General features: G+C 37.8%; 2 protein-coding genes across 3 annotated transcripts in view; both read right to left on the bottom strand.

Moving 5' to 3' along the window:
* The window catches only part of LOC110966475 (BTB/POZ domain-containing protein 10-like), a 30,609-nt gene extending 14,072 nt beyond the window's left edge, over positions 1-16,537 (bottom strand). The window contains exons 1-4 of one of the 2 annotated variants that reach the window (XM_022215849.2): positions 16,357-16,537; positions 7,730-8,007; positions 3,377-3,698; positions 1,631-1,733 (exon numbers count right to left, since the gene is read on the bottom strand). In XM_022215849.2, coding sequence (XP_022071541.1) covers positions 1,631-1,733; positions 3,377-3,698; positions 7,730-7,952 — 648 coding nt within the window. In that variant the 5' untranslated portion in view covers positions 7,953-8,007; positions 16,357-16,537. Of the gene's footprint in view, positions 1-1,630; positions 1,734-3,376; positions 3,699-7,729; positions 8,008-13,015; positions 13,262-16,356 lie in introns of those variants that run through there. The other variant, XM_022215848.2, reaches the window with a different exon arrangement.
* Positions 16,538-16,975: 438 nt separating this feature from the next.
* pth1a (parathyroid hormone 1a) lies at positions 16,976-17,464 on the bottom strand. The gene has a single exon (XM_022215847.2). It carries the CDS (start codon positions 17,443-17,445, stop codon positions 17,185-17,187), a length of 261 nt encoding a protein of 86 aa, XP_022071539.2. The 5' UTR covers positions 17,446-17,464; the 3' UTR covers positions 16,976-17,184.
* Positions 17,465-19,940: the final 2,476 nt, after the last annotated feature.

The following is a 19,940-nucleotide window of genomic DNA, read 5'->3' as shown; positions in this document are numbered from 1 at the left end:
TTTTTTTAAATTAAAACTTTAAGGAATTAGTGGAATTTTCTTCCTGAAGGTTTTGCAAATTTGCAGAAATTTGGGAATTTTTTTTTGATGAATTTTTTTCAGACGAGGAAATGATATTTTTTGGTGCCCGTAAATGAAGACAACAGGAGGGTTAAACATCTCAAATTAGGAGGTTACATGAAAGCAAAAATCTATTTTTGAGTGAAAAACTGCTTTTTTTTAGCATATCTGGCTCATTTTAAGACACCTAAGCTTGACCATCCTGGTAAAATAGAACTTAAAATAAGGTTTCCAGCTATTTTTTACATCTTAATGTTCTAATATCAAATCTTATTTCCAGACATCTTACCAAGACATTTTTCACTTGTTCCTTTGGGAGATTTTTTCACTCATTTCAAAGTAAAAGTTCCTTGAAATAAGATTTATTCTCTTGTTTTTAGAGGAGCATTTTTTCCAGTGTGAAGGTTCTGCTGCTTCTGCTGGAGGCTAAATATAATTTCTAGATTGGAGCTAAAGCCAGAAGAACCGCTGGACTGGAAGAAGGAAAGGCCAGAAGAGCAGGACGTCTTCTCTGTGGCACTAATGGAAGAATGAGAAGCTGAATAAAACATGGAGGCTCAGAGTGACGGAGAAGACGGAGGATTTAAGGTCAGAGGAACGTGAAGGAGAACTGAGGAGGACGTAGAAAGAAAGCAGAGGAAGAGGAGAAGAAGTCCCAGAAACATGCATCAGTCCTCATGTGAGCTCCTCAGAACATCTCATCACCTCCAGAATTCACTAACGATCAGTTTACCTTCATACGATGAATACAGCAGAAAAATACAGTTTCTCAGTCATTCTGGACAGTTCTGGAAAACGTGCTAAAACAATTATGGATCATTTTTATGGAATACTGTGCAACTCAAGTTTTTTCCAAAATGACAGCAATTTTCCAAAAACTGTCATTCTCAACAGCTTTTGAACAATCTGTGAGTCATTCTGGAGAAGTTTTGAGAAAGTTTGGACCTTTTTCGTGTAATTCTGGACGACTTTCATTCATGAAAAACACACTGAAGCAAATTTCAAGTGGTTTGGGGGCATTTTTGAGTAGTTTTACATGGACTTTTCTCATTTTGGACACATTTAGATTGATTTTAGACTCGTTTTGAGTCTCTTTTTTAATATATTATGCATCATTTTGGATGACTTATTTCATTTTTAACATTTTTTTAGTCATTGTGAGCAATTAATAATTGATTTTGACTCATTTAAGACAATTTCTGTAAAATTTGAACAAATACTGACTTCTTTAGGGACTATTTTAGGTCAATTTTGACCATTTCTCAGCATTTATGTCTGTAATCTTACATATATCTCAGTTTGAACAGCAAAGAAAAGTACAACTGAGGTTCTGAGGCTCAGAAATGATGGAAAAAGTCCATTAAAAAGTGATAAATCTGGACCCACCTCTGTGGACTTCAAGGACCTGGAACTCTGGAGACATTCACACTATGAAGGTAGAACTCTGATCACTGATGAAGTGACTGGAGATGAAGAACCAGATGTTCTGAGGAGGTCCTATGAGGATCTCTGTCCAGCTTTGATGGGTTTTTGTGGACTGACTCCAGGGTTAGAAGGGAGAGTTTCTCACCAGAATTGCTCTGAAGACGGTTGAACTGATGCCGTCTGCCACTTCGAACTCTCCTTTCTCGTTGGGTCGAGTGAAGTTGTTTTCCCGTCCAGAACCGAACATCCTGGAGAAGAAAAGAGCAAAAACCTGTTGGATTCCAAACAACCAGACATCGGTCGTTTTTGAAGCTTCCACAGCAAAATATGACGGAAAATATGATCCCAACGGCACAGCATGTTCTGAAACACGCTACATGCATGTTTAGGCGTGTTCATGAACGTTGTCGTCGGTTCAGCTCACATGCAGTAAATGTGGCAGATGTTTGGAGTTAAAGGTCAACAGAAGCATCCTGCTCTACTAAAGCCTGAAGGGAACAAAGACACTGGAATACATGAGGTTCAAGGAAAACAGGCAGAAAAACAAACCTCAGCAGCAGAGATTCTCAACCAGCATCAAGATAACAGTTTCAGTTTTACATCCATCCAGCTGAGAACCAGAATGACAATAAATTTGTTCTAAAAGGACTCAAAAATGATCCAAAATGATGAGAAAAGATCCAAGTTGACATAAAACTTGTTGAAAATGAGCAGAAAATTGTCCATAATGAGTCAGAATTCACCCAAAATGACTCAAAAATGATCCAAACTGACTGAAGATTTACAGAGCGACACAAAATTAGTTCAGGATGCTTCAAAAATGACAGAAAATGACTCAAAAATGATCCAAAACTACAAGAAATTTGAAAATTAAATAAGAAATTGTCCTAAACTGGCTGAAAATGATCCAATTTCTGAGTCAACAGTTGGTTCTGATCAGAAACCAGATTCAGTGTTTAGACTGAGACACCAGGATGGATTTAAACTGATCTGAGGTCAGTTTGTACCACAACTCAGATGTGTTTTCATCCAGATTTATCCCTTTTTAATGGATTTTTTCCATCATTTCTGAGACTCAGAACTTCAGTTGTACTTTTCTTTGCAGTTCAAACTGAGATCTATGTAAGATTACAGACATAAATGCTGAGAAACTGTTCAAACTGACTTAAAATAGTCCTTAAAGGAGTCAGAATTTGCCAACATTATGCAGACATTGTCAAATATCAGCCAGTCTACAAATGACTCCTGTATTGTTCTGAGTGACGAGAAAAAAATCTCCAAAATGACTTGAGAATTGTTGTGAATAAAAAAACTGATTTCATCTTTAGTGTGACTCCTTTGGTTGCAAATTTGAACAAATTGACCAATTTTAACAAAAATTGAACAAATTACATCAAACTTGAATAAAATTACACAAAAAACATCCTACATCCTACATTTTTCCAATATTTGTCAAAAAAACTGTTCAAAATGACTAAAGACATCCAAACCTTCCAAAGTGACTCAGCATTTCCCCAAATCATTCCAAAAATGTTCTAAAGGACCTGAAATTTTGTCCAGAATGAGTCAAAAATTGTCCAGAATTTGTGAAATCTGGATTATCTTCAGACTGAGACTCCTGGATGGATTAAAACTGATCTGGGTTCAGTTTTTACCAGAACTCAGATGTTTCTCCTCCTAAATGTCATGGTTCTATCTGCTGGACTGATGAAGTTCTGAAAAAGACCATTAAAAAGTGATAAAGTTCTAGAGTAGACCTACAGACAACTGGAGAAAGTTCTAGAGTAGGTCTACTCTAGAACTTTGTCCAGTGGACGTTCTCCTCTATGGAGTTGAAGGACCTGGAACTCTGGAGATATTCCCAGTCTGAAAGTAGAACTCTGGTGGTTACCTGCCCAGCATGGTGTTGGGTTGAGCGGTGAAAATGGCCGGATCCACCACAAATCTGGTGTTATCCACGATGAGCGTCACTCGTTCCCCCATCCTCAGGCCTCCTCGGTGTCCTTCTTTACTGTTCAGGTCGTAGACGTAGATCAGATCACAGGACCCTGGACCCAGAACTTTGGGGTGGTGGTCGGCTCCGGCCGGAACCAGAGACCGAGGGACATGTCCCCCGATCAGAGCTCCTCCTACTGGGGCGTAAGGAAGAGAACCTCTGGGAGGACGAGGACTGGAAGACCTGGAGGAGGAACCTCCGTCACCACGCTCACGATCTGTACCAACACAAACAAAAACAAACTAATCACAGGAAACAGATTCCCTTTAAATAACCTAAATGCTCTGGTAGTGAACTTCTTCAAACGTGTAAATTGAATATTCAGACATTTTTAAACAAGTCTACATCAACAAATCAACGAGGTCTCCAGTTACATTCGGATGGAAAGACTTAAGGTAAACAGGCATGTTATTGGGAAATTACCAAATAAGTGAATCCTTGGAAGCGAGGCAGCAGAGCAACTGAGCCGGGGAGAGGGTTTGGGAGGGGGGAGGGTTTGCAAGAAACCTTTGAAATTTAAAGGCTGAAATGGTGCATTCTGGTGAACTCTGACACCTAGAATTCTTTAAACATGAAGGCTTAAAAAAATGTCTGTATGGGACCTTCTAGGCACCCCCCAAAAACAGCACAAAGTCATGTTAATGTGATGAAACCAAATATTTATACTGGATTCAAATTTGAATGAGCCACATGAAGTCATCACTGTGTGTGCTTTCTGATTGACCATGGGAGTGAGCCTCTTCTGTTGAGGAACCTGTGGGGCAATGCCACTGGGTTGTTGCACGTACACACTACTGATCCCGTATGTTTGGTCCTGTTGTCACGTCTCTTCCCTCCGCCGGGTGAAAAAATTGCTGGGCATTTGGTGGTTAGAGCGCTTTTCGTACAATTTCCTGGCATGATTTTTCGTTTTCATGTGGTCTATCAGCGCTTGGCATCCTCTGTCGCTGTATTTTGTCTCATCGTCGCACACCATGCACCTCGCTTTCCCAGCTACATCTAACTTTCGATAATGCTCTCCAATCGTTGTTTCCAACTCGTGCTTTTGCCAGCGCACTGTTGACAACTACGTGCAATCCAACCCTATACCCCTTACACCCCATATTTTTTTTCTCATCAAATTTGGGCGATTCACGTTGGGTCTCAAAATTGATACCTCAATACGCGAATTTTCGCGTATCAGCGACCAAATAACATGCCTGGGTAAAATACAAAAGTATTAGCAAATATTGGACTTAATTACGAGGTCTAGATGTTGGTGTTCATCCAGATGTTGGTTTTCATCTAGATGTTGGTGTTCATAGAGGTCTAGATGTTGGTGTCCATAGAGGTCTAGATGTTGGTTTTCATAGAGGTCTAGATGTTGGTTTTCATAGAGGTCTAGATGTTGGTGTCCATAGAGGTCTAGATGTTGGTGTCCATAGAGGTCTAGATGTTGGTGTCCATAGAGGTCTAGATGTTGGTTTTCATCTAGATGTTGGTGTTCAAAGAGGTCTAGATGTTTGTGTTCATAGAGGTCTAGATGTTGGTGTCCATAGAGGTCGAGATGTTGGTGTCCATAGAGGTCGAGATGTTGGTGTCCATAGAGGTCTAGAAGTTGGTGTCCATAGAGGTCTAGATGTTGGTGTCCATAGAGGTCTAGATGTTGGTGTCCATAGAGGTCTAGATGTTGGTGTCCATAGAGGTCTAGATGTTGGTGTCCATAGAGGTCTAGATGTTGGTGTTCAAAGAGGTCTAGATGTTGGTGTTCATAGAGGTCTAGATGTTGGTGTTCATAGAGGTCTAGATGTTGGTGTTCAAAGAGGTCTAGATGTTGGTGTCCATAGAGGTCTAGATGTTGGTGTTCATCTAGATGTTGGTGTTCATAGAGGTCTAGATGTTGGTGTTCATAGAGGTCTAGATGTTGGTGTTCATAGAGGTCTAGATGTTGGTGTTCATAGAGGTCTAGATGTTGGTGTTCAAAGAGGTCTAGATGTTGGTGTCCATAGAGGTCTAGATGTTGGTGTTCATCTAGATGTTGGTGTTCATAGAGGTCTAGATGTCGGTGTTCAAATAGGTCTAGATGTTGGTGTTCATAGAGGTCTAGATGTTTGTGTTCATAGAGGTCTAGATGTTGGTGTCCATAGAGGTCTAGATGTTGGTTTTCATAGAGGTCTAGATGTTGGTGTTCATAGAGGTCTAGATGTTGGTGTCCATAGAGGTCTAGATGTTGGTTTTCATAGAGGTCTAGATGTTGGTTTTCATCTAGATGTTGGTGTTCATAGAGGTCTAGATGTTGGTGTTCATAGAGGTCTAGATGTTGGTGTTCATAGAGGTCTAGATGTTGGTGTTCATAGAGGTCTAGATGTTGGTGTTCATAGAGGTCTAGATGTTGGTTTTCATCTAGATGTTGGTGTTCATAGAGGTCTAGATGTTGGTGTTCATAGAGGTCTAGATGTTGGTGTTCATAGAGGTCTAGATGTTGGTGTTCATAGAGGTCTAGATGTTGGTGTTCATAGAGGTCTAGATGTTGGTTTTCATCTAGATGTTGGTGTTCATAGAGGTCTAGATGTTGGTGTTCATAGAGGTCTAGATGTTGGTGTTCATAGAGGTCTAGATGTTGGTTTTCATCTAGATGTTGGTGTTCATAGAGGTCTAGATGTTGGTGTTCATAGAGGTCTAGATGTTGGTGTTCATAGAGGTCTAGATGTTGGTGTTCATAGAGGTCTAGATGTTGGTTTTCATAGAGGTCTAGATGTTGGTTTTCATCTAGATGTTGGTGTTCAAAGAGGTCTAGATGTTGGTGTTCAAAGAGGTCTAGATGTTGGTGTTCAAAGAGATCTAGATGTTGGTGTTCATAGAGGTCTAGATGTTGGTGTTCATAGAGGTCTAGATGTTGGTGTTCATAGAGGTCTAGATGTTGGTGTTCATAGAGGTCTAGATGTTGGTGTTCATAGAGGTCTAGATGTTGGTGTTCATAGAGGTCTAGATGTTGGTGTTCATAGAGGTCTAGATGTTGGTGTTCATAGAGGTCTAGATGTTGGTGTTCATAGAGGTCTAGATGTTGGTTTTCATCTAGATGTTGGTGTTCATAGAGGTCTAGATGTTGGTGTTCATAGAGGTCTAGATGTTGGTGTTCATAGAGGTCTAGATGTTGGTGTTCATAGAGGTCTAGATGTTGGTGTTCATAGAGGTCTAGATGTTGGTTTTCATAGAGGTCTAGATGTTGGTTTTCATCTAGATGTTGGTGTTCAAAGAGGTCTAGATGTTGGTGTTCAAAGAGGTCTAGATGTTGGTGTTCATAGAGGTCTAGATGTTGGTTTTCATCTAGATGCTGGTGTTCAAAGAGGTCTAGATGTTGGTGTTCAAAGAGGTCTAGATGTTGGTGTTCATAGAGGTCTAGATGTTGGTGTTCAAAGAGGTCTAGATGTTGGTGTTCATAGAGGTCTAGATGTTGGTTTTCATAGAGGTCTAGATGTTGGTTTTCATCTAGATGTTGGTGTTCAAAGAGGTCTAGATGTTGGTGTTCAAAGAGGTCTAGATGTTGGTGTTCATAGAGGTCTAGATGTTGGTTTTCATCTAGATGTTGGTGTTCAAAGAGGTCTAGATGTTGGTGTTCATAGAGGTCTAGATGTTGGTGTTCAAAGAGGTCTAGATGTTGGTGTTCATAGAGGTCTAGATGTTGGTGTTCAAAGAGGTCTAGATGTTGGTGTTCATAGAGGTCTAGATGTTGGTTTTCATAGAGGTCTAGATGTTGGTTTTCATCTAGATGTTGGTGTTCAAAGAGGTCTAGATGTTGGTGTTCAAAGAGGTCTAGATGTTGGTGTTCATAGAGGTCTAGATGTTGGTTTTCATCTAGATGTTGGTGTTCAAAGAGGTCTAGATGTTGGTGTTCAAAGAGGTCTAGATGTTGGTGTTCAAAGAGGTCTAGATGTTGGTGTTCAAAGAGGTCTAGATGTTGGTGTTCAAAGAGGTCTAGATGTTGGTGTTCAAAGAGGTCTAGATGTTGGTGTTCATAGAGGTCTAGATGTTGGTGTTCATAGAGGTGTAGATGTTGGTGTTCATAGAGGTCTAGATGTTGGTGTTCATAGAGGTCTAGATGTTGGTGTTCATAGAGGTCTAGATGTTGGTGTTCATAGAGGTCTAGATGTTGGTGTTCATAGAGGTCTAGATGTTGGTGTTCATAGAGGTCTAGATGTTGGTGTTCATAGAGGTCTAGATGTTGGTGTTCATAGAGGTCTAGATGTTGGTGTTCATAGAGGTCCTCACCATGCTGTCGGGTCGGAGACGTCACGTTCCTGATGCAGGGCGTCAGCTGACCCTCCGATCTCTCATGGGAGGAGTCACGTGATCGATCGCTGGAGCGCCGTCGTTGTTCCCGGTAATGTTCGGCTCCTCCTCCTCCTCCTCCTCGTTCTCTGGCCCCGCCCACGGCACCGGTACCAGAACTGGCACTGGTACCAGAACCGGTACCAGAACCATACAGACTCATGGTCTGGACCTGCTGCTGGTGGCTGCAGTCCAACTCTGGAACACCAGATGGCTCTCTGACGGAGAAGAAATGGGGACAGGTTAGAAAATAAAACCAATAAACTGAGTTTCTACAGCAGCTTACAGACAGACAATACGGATATTTGGATAACTGAGAATTTTAACTGAATATCTGCAGTAAAAAGCATTTAGTAATGAAGCTGCAGCCAGCGACTCCTTCCACTGTCTCAGAAGCTGAAATCAACTCAAACTCCTGATTAAAGATAGAGCTCTAATCTTCATGAATCATTCATTTGTAAAAAAAAAAAAAAAAAAGTTATGACAGAGGTCCGAACTTCACCAACAAACCAAAAAAAACAGAATCTCTGGAGACGAGTGGATAATTTAGAAGCTCTCAGACTGAATTATATAACGGAGGGAAACGTTCAGAGCGTCCTCGGAGCTCAGGAACCCTCAGGGACGGAGGACGGCGGCTGGTTAGCTGAAGAAGAAGAAGAGCAGCGTCCATTAGAGGCTGGAACCGTCAGAACGTTCTCCGCCTCCTGACTGATGGACGACAAACCGCTGCAGCCTGAACCTTCAGCCCTGGTCCAGTATTAAACACAATCTGATGCGTTAACGCTGGACAAACACGACAACATTTCTGGCTTCCATTTACGAGAAACAAAGAAAATAGAAACACCAGATTTAGACTGAAAGCTCTGCAGCTTTTCAGACACAAAATCACTCTAAAAAGACAAAATCACAATTTAAAAGAGGCAAAGTTACGACAAAAATACACTAAATTACTATTAAAAGATGGGAAATCATCACAAAAAGACACAAAGTCACCACAAATATTCACAAAAATCACTATAAAAAGGCACAAAATTCCTATTAAAAGAGGCAATATTATTACAAAAACAGATAAATCCCTATTTAAAGATAGGAAATCATCATGAAAGAGGCAAAATTACTTCAAAAATACACAAAATCACTATTAAAAGAGGCAAAGTTACAACCAAAACAAACTAAAACACTTTTTAAAGATGGAAAATCATCACAAAAATACACAAAATCACTATAAAAAGACATAAAAATCACAAAAAAATACATAAAATCACTATTAAAAGAGGCAAAGTTACTACAAAAAGAGACTAAATCACTACTGGAAGACTGGAAAATCATCACAAAAGAGGAAAATTGCCACAAGAAGAGGCAAAGTTACCAGAAAAAGAGACAAAATCACCACTAAAAGATGGAAAATCACAACAAAAAGGCATAAAATCATCATAAAAAGTAGCAAAATCCCTAAAAGAAGATGCAAAATATAAAAAAAAATACACAATCACTAGTACAAGATGGAAAATCATCACAAAAAGTACACAAAGCAACCACGAAAATACACAAAATCACCACAAAAGTCCAAAAAGCACCACAAAAAGCGGCAAAAATCATCACAAAGGGATGAAAAGTTAACACAAAAATAGATAATATCACCACAAAGATTCCAAACTGTCACAAAAAGTCAAAAAAAGATGCTAACTCATCACAAAAACAGACAAAGTTAGCACAAAAATAAACAAAGCCACTGCTAAAAGACACAAATGCATCACAAATAGATGTAAAGTTACTGATAAAGACACAAAATTACCATTAAAAGACGGGAGATCACCATAAGAGACAAACTCATCAGAAAAATAATCTAAATCAACATTAAAAGACCGAAAACAGCAGAAAAAAAATAAGTGAAATCACCACAAGACGCACAATCACCATAAAAAGACGCAAAATGAGCATTAAATGTACAAAACACCCAAAAAGGGTTCAAAATTACCACTAAGACACAAAATATTAATGAAAAAATCAGCTAAACACAACTTCTCACACATTAATAAAACAATATAAGGCAGCAGAGAAACGGATCTTTGTTATCCAGTTCTATTTTTATTGATCACTTCCAGCAGCAGCGACACTGGAGCTCAATATCTGATCAATAACGCTGAAATACGACCAGCACCGTCTACAGACACGCAAAGTCATCACACACAGAGGGAAAGGCAGCTCAGAAACACACAAAACGAACACTGAAGGACACAAATCTACACAAAAGATCCTTTAAAAAGACACAAAACGACCTCAGAAAGGCAAAAATCTACACAAAGCTGCAAAAATTCATCAAAATTACCATGAAAAGGCACAAAATCATCCTAAAAAGAAAAAAATTACCATAAAACTGCACAAATCACCACACAAAGATGCAAAATCATCAGAGAAAGAGGCCAATGATCAAAAAAGGATGCAAAGATATGACAAAAACATATAAAATCCTGACTAAAAGATGCAAAATCATCATTAAAAAGGACAAAATTATTGGAAAAAGAGGAAAAGTTTCCAAAAAAATAGACAAAATCACCAAAAAAAGAAACAAAATCAACGTAAAAAGAAGAAAATTACCACAAAAGGACAAAACATCACCACAAAAAGCTGAAAAAAATATCAGGAAAAGACAAAGTTACTACAAAAATACACAAATTACCACAATTTTCTGTCTTTTTTGTGATGATTTTGCATCTTTTAGTTGAATAAAAACATGCATAATAACCACAGACATCGACTAAACCGTCACAAATCTCCATGAAAACATTCAGCTGTTGTTTTAAGTCTTTGTCTGCTTTGTCACATCTTTTTAGTGTCGTTTTTCAGTCTTTCTACGGTGATCTGGGTGTTTAATCTGGAGCTATGACGCCGTGTTTCCAGCTGCAGACTCTGTCCTTGAACATCAGGGTCACCGCTGGAGCCGAGGAGGAAACGTGCACACACACGTGCACGTCTCTCTCTCACACACACACACACACACACACACACACACACACACACCCTGCTGCTGCTCATTCAGGTGAAGCTCAGAACAAAGAAGACAAAGAGCCGCTCTCCTGGACGGTAACAATTATTAAACCGGCCTGACGAAGCAAAACGGGACGTCAGCGCTGGGCGGAGATCAGGAAGTAAAAACCAACGACGGAACAAAGAAACCAGCACACTGACGGCTCTCTGCTGCTTTTATTTTCTGCACCAGAAGTTGAAGGAAGCAGAGAAGCAGCAGCGAGGCGCCGGCGCTCTATTAAAAGCAGGAGGTGAGAGCGTCCATCTATTATTTAGCTGCTGCTCACACTGGAAACACTCACAGCAGCAGAAATACAGAAAGCACGCTGGAAACACCGGATTAGTCCTTTAAAATGAGAACACGGAGCTCTGTCTGCAGAAATAACAGCAACAGCCCCAAAGAGCACCACAAAAACACACTAAATCACCACTAAAAGAGGCAAAATCACAACAAAATCACACTAAATCACCACTAAAAGATGCAAAATCACAACAAAATCACACTAAATCACCACTAAAAGAGGCAAAATCACAACAAAATCACACTAAAAGACACAAAAACGTCACAAAACCACACAATATCACCACAAAAACCATCGATTAGTCCTTTAAAATAAGAATACCAAGCTAGTGTGTGGAAATAACAACAGTCCCAAAGAGAACCAGAAAAAGACACAACATCACCACAAAAAGATACAAAATCACCACAAAATCCTGATAAAGTGGCAAGGTTACTGCAAAAATATACAAAACCACCACACAGAGACCCAAAATGACACAAAAAAGAGGCAAAATCACCATAAAACAACATAAGATCACCACAGAAATCATGAGACAGAGGCAGGGCTACTGCAACAATCTATAAAGTCATCACTGAAAGATGCAAACTCATAATAGAGAGGGAGAACAGCACTAAAAGACGAAAAATCATCATAAAAAAATCACCAAAAAGAGGCAAAGTTTAAAAAAAATGCACAGAATCACCACTAAAAGATGCTACAGGATCATAAAAAGAAACAAAAATCACTAAAAATATGAAAAATCATCAAAAAAGAGGCAAAGACGCAGACAGAAAACACTGAATTAGTCGTTTAAAAGCAGAAACATCACACTTTCTCTGCAGAAAGAATAAAAATATGAAGGAAAGATTTCCTCAGAGCCACTAATATCATCAATAAAACACTGGATTAACCATTTAGTAATAGAAATATCCTGATTTTTCTGCAGAAATAATAAAAATATGAAGGAATTTCACAACAATATTCATCATATTTGGGCCTCTTAGGTATCATAGTGTCCCAAATATCACATAAAACACAGGATTAGCCCTTTAAAAACAATTATATCCTGCTTTCTTGACAGGAATAATAAAAATATGATGAAAATATTCACTCAGAGTTCCAAATATCACCACTAAAAGATGCTAAATCATCACAAAAAGCAGCCAAATCACCAAAATATGTAAAATGACCACACAACAAAGCAAAGTAACCACAGGTAGAAATAATAAAACACAGAAATAACCCTTTAAACATCTCAATTTCATACTTTCTCTGCAGAAATAATGAAAATATAATGCAATTTCACCACACTAGTCATCATATTTGGGGATATTTGTGTTAGATTGTGGATTTAAGTGTCACAGAGCTTAAAAATCACCACAAATACACAATAAATCACCACAAAAAGGTGAAAATTATAACAGAAATACCACAAACAGAGGCAACGTTAAGAATAAAAAGACACTAAATCACCTCTGACAGATGCTAAATCATCATTAAAAAGAAAAAAATGACCATAAAATAATAATAAAACACCGGATTAGCCCTTTATTATAATTATACTTCCTGATTTTCTGCAGAAATAATAAAACTATGAAGGAATTTCCTCACAGCAGCTCACATAAAACACAGGATTGGTCCTTTAATAATCTGAATTTCACACTTTCTCTGCAGAAACAATAAAAATATGAAGGAATCATTCCCTCAGATCCTCTGATGTCTCACAATAAACACCAGATTAATCCATTCATAATAATAATAATGTGATTTTCCGGTAGAAATCATAAAACTAGGAAGCTTTTTCTCCTCATTTTTCTTCACGTTTCCACAGACTCCGGTAGATTTCCGGTCTCTGCTCGGTGTCTCTATCTTTCTGTCCATCTCTACCGGAGCACCGGGAGCCTCTCCGGTCACCTACCGGTCGCTGTCTGCGGGCCACGGGAAGACAAAGCAGCAGGGGAGGGACTGGAGGTCCCGGAGGTCCGGGAGGAGGTTCGGGAGGAGGTTCGGGAGGCCGGCGGAGCAGAAGCCCGGCGCTGCTTCAGCATCTCCCGTCATCCCTCCGGAGCTTCATCCTGCCGGTAAATCGCCGGTAAACCTCCGGTAAACGGGGCTCCGCGCGCACCGGACGGACCGTAAACTGCGACCGGCCGCGTGCTGCACCGAATGAGAGGCGAGCTGCGTTCAGGGACGGCTGGGAAAGTAGCACTCTGACGTTTATTATCAATGAATCAACAAAGAAAGTCACCAAAAAACACACAAAAGACAGAAAATCACCACAGAAAGACAAAAACGACAGAAAATCACCACAGAAAGACAGAAAATCACCGCAGAAAGACAGAAAATCACCGCAGAAAGACAGAAAATGACAGAAAATCACCGCAGAAAGACAGAAAATCACCGCAGAAAGACAGAAAATCACCGCAGAAAGACAGAAAATCACCACAGAAAGACAGAAAATGACAGAAAATCACCGCAGAAAGACAGAAAATCACCGCAGAAAGACACAAACGACCAAAAATCACCACAGAAAGAAAGAAAATCACCACAGAAAGACAGAAAATGACAGAAAATCACCACAGAAAGAAAGAAAATCACCACAGAAAGACAGAAAATCACCGCAGAAAGACAAAAACGACAGAAAATCACCACAGAAAAATCACCACAGAAAGACACCAAGTCATCACAAAAAGAAGCAAATGACTAAAAAAGATGCAATATCACCGCAAAGAGACATAAAATCAGCACAAAAATACACAAAAATACCACAAAACAACACACAATCACCAAAAAAAAACCCACAAAAAAGATGCAAAGTTACAATAGAAACACACAGAATCACTCCAAATAGAGGCAAAATCATAATAAAAGAGGAAAATCAGCTCTAAAGATGCAAAATCATCAGTGAAAGACACAAGATCACAACAAAAAGAGTCACCCTAAACACATAATCCTCATAAAAAGACACAAAATCACCACAAAAATGAAAATTACAACAAAATGAGGTAAATTACCACAAAAAGAGGCAATGTTAAGAATAAAAAGACATTAAATCTTTGAATGAGCACGGTGCCTCGTTCAGGGACGGCTCGGAAAGTAGGACTCTGAGGTTATCATCAATGAAGGCAGATGGATGAGGTAAGAAGATCCTCCTGCACTGGAAAACTACCTCTCTACAGATTATACAGCCAGAAAATGAGAAAATATGATAAAATAAGGTTTATAATAAGGTTAGAAAGGACTGACAATTTAAAGTGGTAGAAATGTGCAAAGTCACTCAAACTGGCTGAAAAAAAGCAAATAAAAAAAGACAAAAAAGGAAAATAAATCAACACAACAATATGCAAAAATTACTGCAGGAGATTTAAAAAGATAAATATTGAGAATAAAATTAGATAAAATTAAAGTCAGCCTGGCCTTAACAAATACAAAAAAGGAAAATAAATCAACACAACAATATACAAAAATCACAATCGTAGATTTAAAAAAATAAATAAATTAGAAAAAATTAGGTAAAGTAAAAGTTGTACAAATTCACCCAGAAGAATAACGTTTGGTTTCTATTATCGGTATATTTTTAAATTACAACGTAGAACTACAGAGCAACAAAAAAATTAAATAAAAATGTCCGAAGTCGGTTCAGCTGATGTTCAAAAATTTAAATTTAATGGACTTTTTAAAAATAAATATAAAATATTTACAACAAGATAATAGAAAATTAAAGTTAAATTCATGCTAAAAAATAATCAACAAAACAGTTTTGCATGAATCTTTTTAAGTTCGAACAAAATCTAGTTCAGTAATGCAAAAAAAAAAAATTTAAAATATTCCTGAGTCAGTTCAGCTGATGTTCACTGTAAAAACATTCACTCAGAGATGAAGCCTTGAGTCATAATAAGATCATTTTTCTGCAGGAATGATGAAAATATGATGGATTTCAACACATTTTGCATCATATTTGGGGATATTTGTGTAAACCGTCCCGTAAAGCCCTCTGAGACGCACTAACCTGAACGAGAAATTAAAATGTTTTTATCCTCTCAGCGTCATCAAGAGAACCAGATAAATACATTATTAGAACAGTAATGATAAAATAATGCAAATAATTACAGAAATTAAACTAAAAATAAAGAAATAAAATACAAACAGGAGAAAATATATTTTTAAAAGTCTATTATATAGAGAGACTAATAATAATAATAATAACATAAATTTAACTAAAAATATTTATAAAAAATAGGAGAAAAAATATGTTTAAAAGTGTATTATATCTATAGATAGATAGATAATAAAATAATGCAAATAATAGAAATCAAACTAACAATAAAGACCACAAATAAAGAAATAAAATAAAAATGGGAGAAAAAAAGACAAAAAGTGTATATATGTATAAAACATGCCAAAAGTCTCAGTCTATCGAATAATATTAACCATAAAACAAAAAGAAAAGTCCATCAGAACACAGATTCTCCCACACTGACACACGTTTCACTTACTCTCTTCACCATAATGGCATAAAAGCATTAAAATCTCGAGCTCCTGTGACTTATTTCTAATTCCTACAGAAGGTCCTCCATGAATCCCACAGCAGACATTTACAGCTTCAGCAGCAGAGACGGAGCAAACATTAAGGAGATTAGTGCTAAATCACCTAAATAAACCGAGATATGCATGAGTAGTAATGACAGAAATAACACTGCACATGTCAGTGGTGCTGCAGATCCTTTCAGGAGTGGAAATGTTGACAGAAGTATTCATACTGCACAGATTTTATGGTAATTTAAAATACCTATGTAGCACAGGTTCTAGTTTATATCCGAAAAATAAAACAAGACCAAACAGTTGAAAGTCCAGAATATCCACTGTACGCTACACAAACTACAGCCACACAGTGTGGAGGTGTTTAGGTTGGAGTTAGTCTGCCAGCTCTGAGTATTTTCATGTCAGCTAAACTTTAAAACTCTGATAATGCTTCCACTCACATCAAATCGTAATAATTCTGCTGCTGTCAGTTTCCTCTTTAACCAGTCTGGACTTTACACTTAGATCGTATGTGAACGCAGCACGGATTTAAGAAGCCAGAAGTCGTTGGATGTTTTACTAAGACTTTAAAGCAGCTAAGAGGATTTTAGACTTTTTGGTCAGTCTGTTAAATTAGGCTAACCGCTAAGCTAACACTTCAACGGCAGTTCTCAGTGAAGCTACCGTTAGCTCGCTAGCTAGCGCCGCAAACAAGACTTTAAAACAACTTTTCTTTACCTCCTCGCGTTACATTCCGACTTGTCGCGTTGAATCAGTCCGCTGTGCCGTCATCCCGGGACGTGGAAGAGCGACAGACGAAGAGTTTCTGTAGAAAATCCACGTTTTTTAGTCCAACTAGCCGCCTGAAGAAGCTAATGTTTTGGTTTGAGGAGTTCTCGTGGGAAATATTGCGAGAGAAGACGAGACTTTATTCCAGGAAGCAGTTTTCCACGTGTTCCACTCAGAATAACACATGTAAAGAGCTGCTGGATATCTGTGAGTGCAGAAGAATACCCCATAAAAACAACAATGTCAAAAGAATATGACTTTATTTCATTCATTTTAGGCACATTTAGCCCATATTTTATAGGCTATTGTTTCACTTAAATATATATAAAAATAGATTATACAATTTATCTCTATGTTGTGCAGACAATATTATTAAACTTAGACATTCATTCAGGCATTTTACAATCAAAAATCTGATTAAAATACCCATAGAATAGATCTGCAATACAAACTATAGATTAGGAAAATACATCTAAACTAGTTTTAAATTACAGCCCATTGTTGGGGCTTTGTCAAATTAAACAAACAAACAAACAAACAAACAAACAAACAAAAACAGTTGGTCCATTTTTCATCTCCTTCAGGTTGGAGGTAAGTAGTTCAGTAAGTGGTTTATAACACCACCTGTTAAATAAAAGTGCAATGGAGGGAAGCTCTGGCTCATATTTTCATAAATATCAACTTCATAAATAAAATAAAATAACATTAAAATACACTAATCTAACATCTACAGGTAGAAAAATAGAAAGTGGCCTAAAATTCAGTCGAAAATAAACTCTACTCTTGGAAACGTTGCTGCTGTGGAGCTGGATCAGGACTGGCCTTGAGGAGCTTCTCCAGGAAGCTCAAAGCGTGTTGGATCTCCTCTGACGTCAGGTCGCTCAGCTCAGGCACATCTTCAGGACGGAGCCTCCTCCTCCTCCGACCCGTCACCTCACCGCTGCCGTCCTGAAGCGCCGCCGTGTGGATCCCTCGGAGGCTCATCTGGAGCCACTCCCGACGCTCCTGGACCTGCTGGTGTTCTCCCAGGTCGTGCATCAGCTGGACTTCGCTCACGGTTCTCTTCCTGTCGGCAGATAAACAACAACAGCGTTAGACCTCCTGACCTAAAGATCTGCTGCTGGAGCTGAAGAAGAGCTGAAGCTTCACCTCAGAGGTCGGCCTCCAGCAGGAACAGAGAGGTTGAGAACGCACAGCGACACTAACAGGAGTTTATAGTCCACGAGCTGCATGCTGACCTGGAAACGTGAAAGTAAACGTCTTCAGAGTCATGCTTTCTTCCAAAACCTCAAATCTTTCTACAAACATCATCTAGAATCGAATGATTACAACGAGTTCAGACAACTTCTGATGAAATTGAACCAACAAGCCTCACCGAGTTTAGTTAAATATTTAATGACCGTTAGAACAAACACAAGTTATTAAACTGGTTACTGATAGAAATGAAGTTGTTTCAACTCGTTTTACTCGTATTTATTTAACTTATTTACCTTATTTTTACATTACATTAATCACAAAGACAAAGTGTTAGGCCGTTAAAAAAGGATAAAAAGTTGCTCAAATTAGAAAAATAAAAAATTATGAGCTGTAGTTATTTGTAAATTCTTAAAACATGAACATAAGAAATTCGGGAAACTACCGATTACATTTCATGGCATCTGTTCTACGGTTTCATTTTCAGGCGCTTTAATCAGAAGCGACTGAGATCAGAATCAACTCGACTAAATAACGTCTCATTTAAACTCAGATAAAACTACGGATAAAGTATTTTTAAGTTAATCTGACAAAAGTTTGTTGTTCAATCATAAATTTATTAAAGCGTAAAAAACAAATACTGACAAAGAAAATGTAATTGAAGCAACTTCATTTTTTATATTTATGTCAACTTTAAAACTTGTGTTCACAGTTAAGACTTAAAAAATACTTTTAACTTAGAAATATTAGTCAGAACAACTTAAAAAAACTTGTATCAAGACATCAATGAGTCAAATAGTTTTATCTCAAGAGGAAAAGTTCATTCCTGTAACTTAAAGTCTTTTGTTGGTTGAACTTAATCTCAGTGGAGTTGTTTTTTGATTCTAACTGGGTTTTCTACCTGAATAAAGACTCACCTGGGCTGAAGGTTTCTCTTTAGACTGATCAAAGTGTAGCTTCACGAAAACCGCTCTGGTCCTGGTCCTAGTTCTGGTCCTGGTTCTAGTTCTGGTCCTGGTTCAAGTTATGGTTCTGGTCCTGGTCCTAGTTCTGGTCCTGGTTCTAGTTCTGGTCTTGGTTCTAGTTCTGGTCCTGGTTCAAGTTATGGTCCTAGTTCTGGTTCTAGTTCTGGTCCTGGTTCTAGTTCTGGTTCTAGTTCTGGGTCTTCTACTTCTACTTCTTCTAGTCCTGCTGCTGGTCAGTTGTGATGTGTGAGGATCCTCCAGTCTCCTTTTATAGCCGGAGGCTCCGTCCACTGATGGGCCGGACAGAAGGGCAGAAGGACACAAGGACAGAAGGGCAGAAGGACACAAGGACAGAAGGGCAGAAGGACACAAGGACAGAAGGGCAGAAGGACACAAGGACAGAAGGGCAGAAGGGCAGAAGGACAGAAGGACACAAGGACAGAAGGGCAGAAGGACAGAAGGACGCCACGCTGTCACTGAGGACGAATGTCTCTGGAAGCATGTGTGTTCTCCAGCAACATGAAGAGGATCCTGTTTATTTATCACTTTATTATTATTATTATTATTAATAATCACTATTTCACATTTTAAACATCATTACATCTGAACCTACTTATGATGTTTAAACATTCTGCTCCTCTGTTGACTTTTTCTATATTACGTTTCACATATTTTTTATGTTATTTTATTTCACTTTATTCCATTTAATTTACTTTACATTTATTAAATAAAATTTTCTTATATTTAATCATATCATATATTATTTTAGTTCATTTTATCTTATTTCATTTCATTTTATTTAATTTTATGACATTTTTATAATATTTTATTTCAGTTTATTTCATTTAATTGTATCTTGTTTTATTTTAGTTCATTTTGTCTCATTTCTTCTAGTTTTATTTAATTTTATTTAATTTTGTTTCATTTTATTGCATTGCGTCTTATTTCATTTTATTTTATCTTGTTTAATTTTAATTTAATGTTATTTAATTCAATTTTATTTCAATTATTTTGTTTTCATTTTATTTCTTATTTAAACCCAAGCAATAAAGACTATAAATAAATAAAAGTTAAAATGATAAAAATGTTTTAAAAATAGATATTTAAAAATGGAAAAATGATGATAAGAGAAAATAATGCAAATAACAGCTGTAATAAAATGAACAAAGAACACAAATACATTAATAAAGATAAAATATAATTTTTATGTATATATGTATAAATAAAAATATGTATGAATAGAATGAAGTGGCTGATGTTGTATTTCAGCTGCTAGAAGGTACTTTTACCTGTTTCCAAGCGTTTTTGTTTTCAGATCAAAGCTTCTCTCCACATTTTCTTTCCTTCACTCCTCCCTTCATCTCCTTTCTCTCA

Source organism: Acanthochromis polyacanthus, chromosome 8 (genome assembly GCF_021347895.1).
Source record: "Acanthochromis polyacanthus isolate Apoly-LR-REF ecotype Palm Island chromosome 8, KAUST_Apoly_ChrSc, whole genome shotgun sequence".
Lineage (NCBI taxonomy): Eukaryota > Metazoa > Chordata > Actinopteri > Pomacentridae > Acanthochromis > Acanthochromis polyacanthus.
The sequence above is the reverse complement of the archived record's forward strand: the minus strand, read 5'-3'. Positions and strand labels throughout refer to the sequence as shown.

Excerpts from the sequence above, each read along its gene's own strand:
- pth1a (XM_022215847.2), bottom strand. The coding sequence starts at position 17,445 with ATGCACGACCTGGGAGAACACCAGCAGGTCCAGGAGCGTCGGGAGTGG.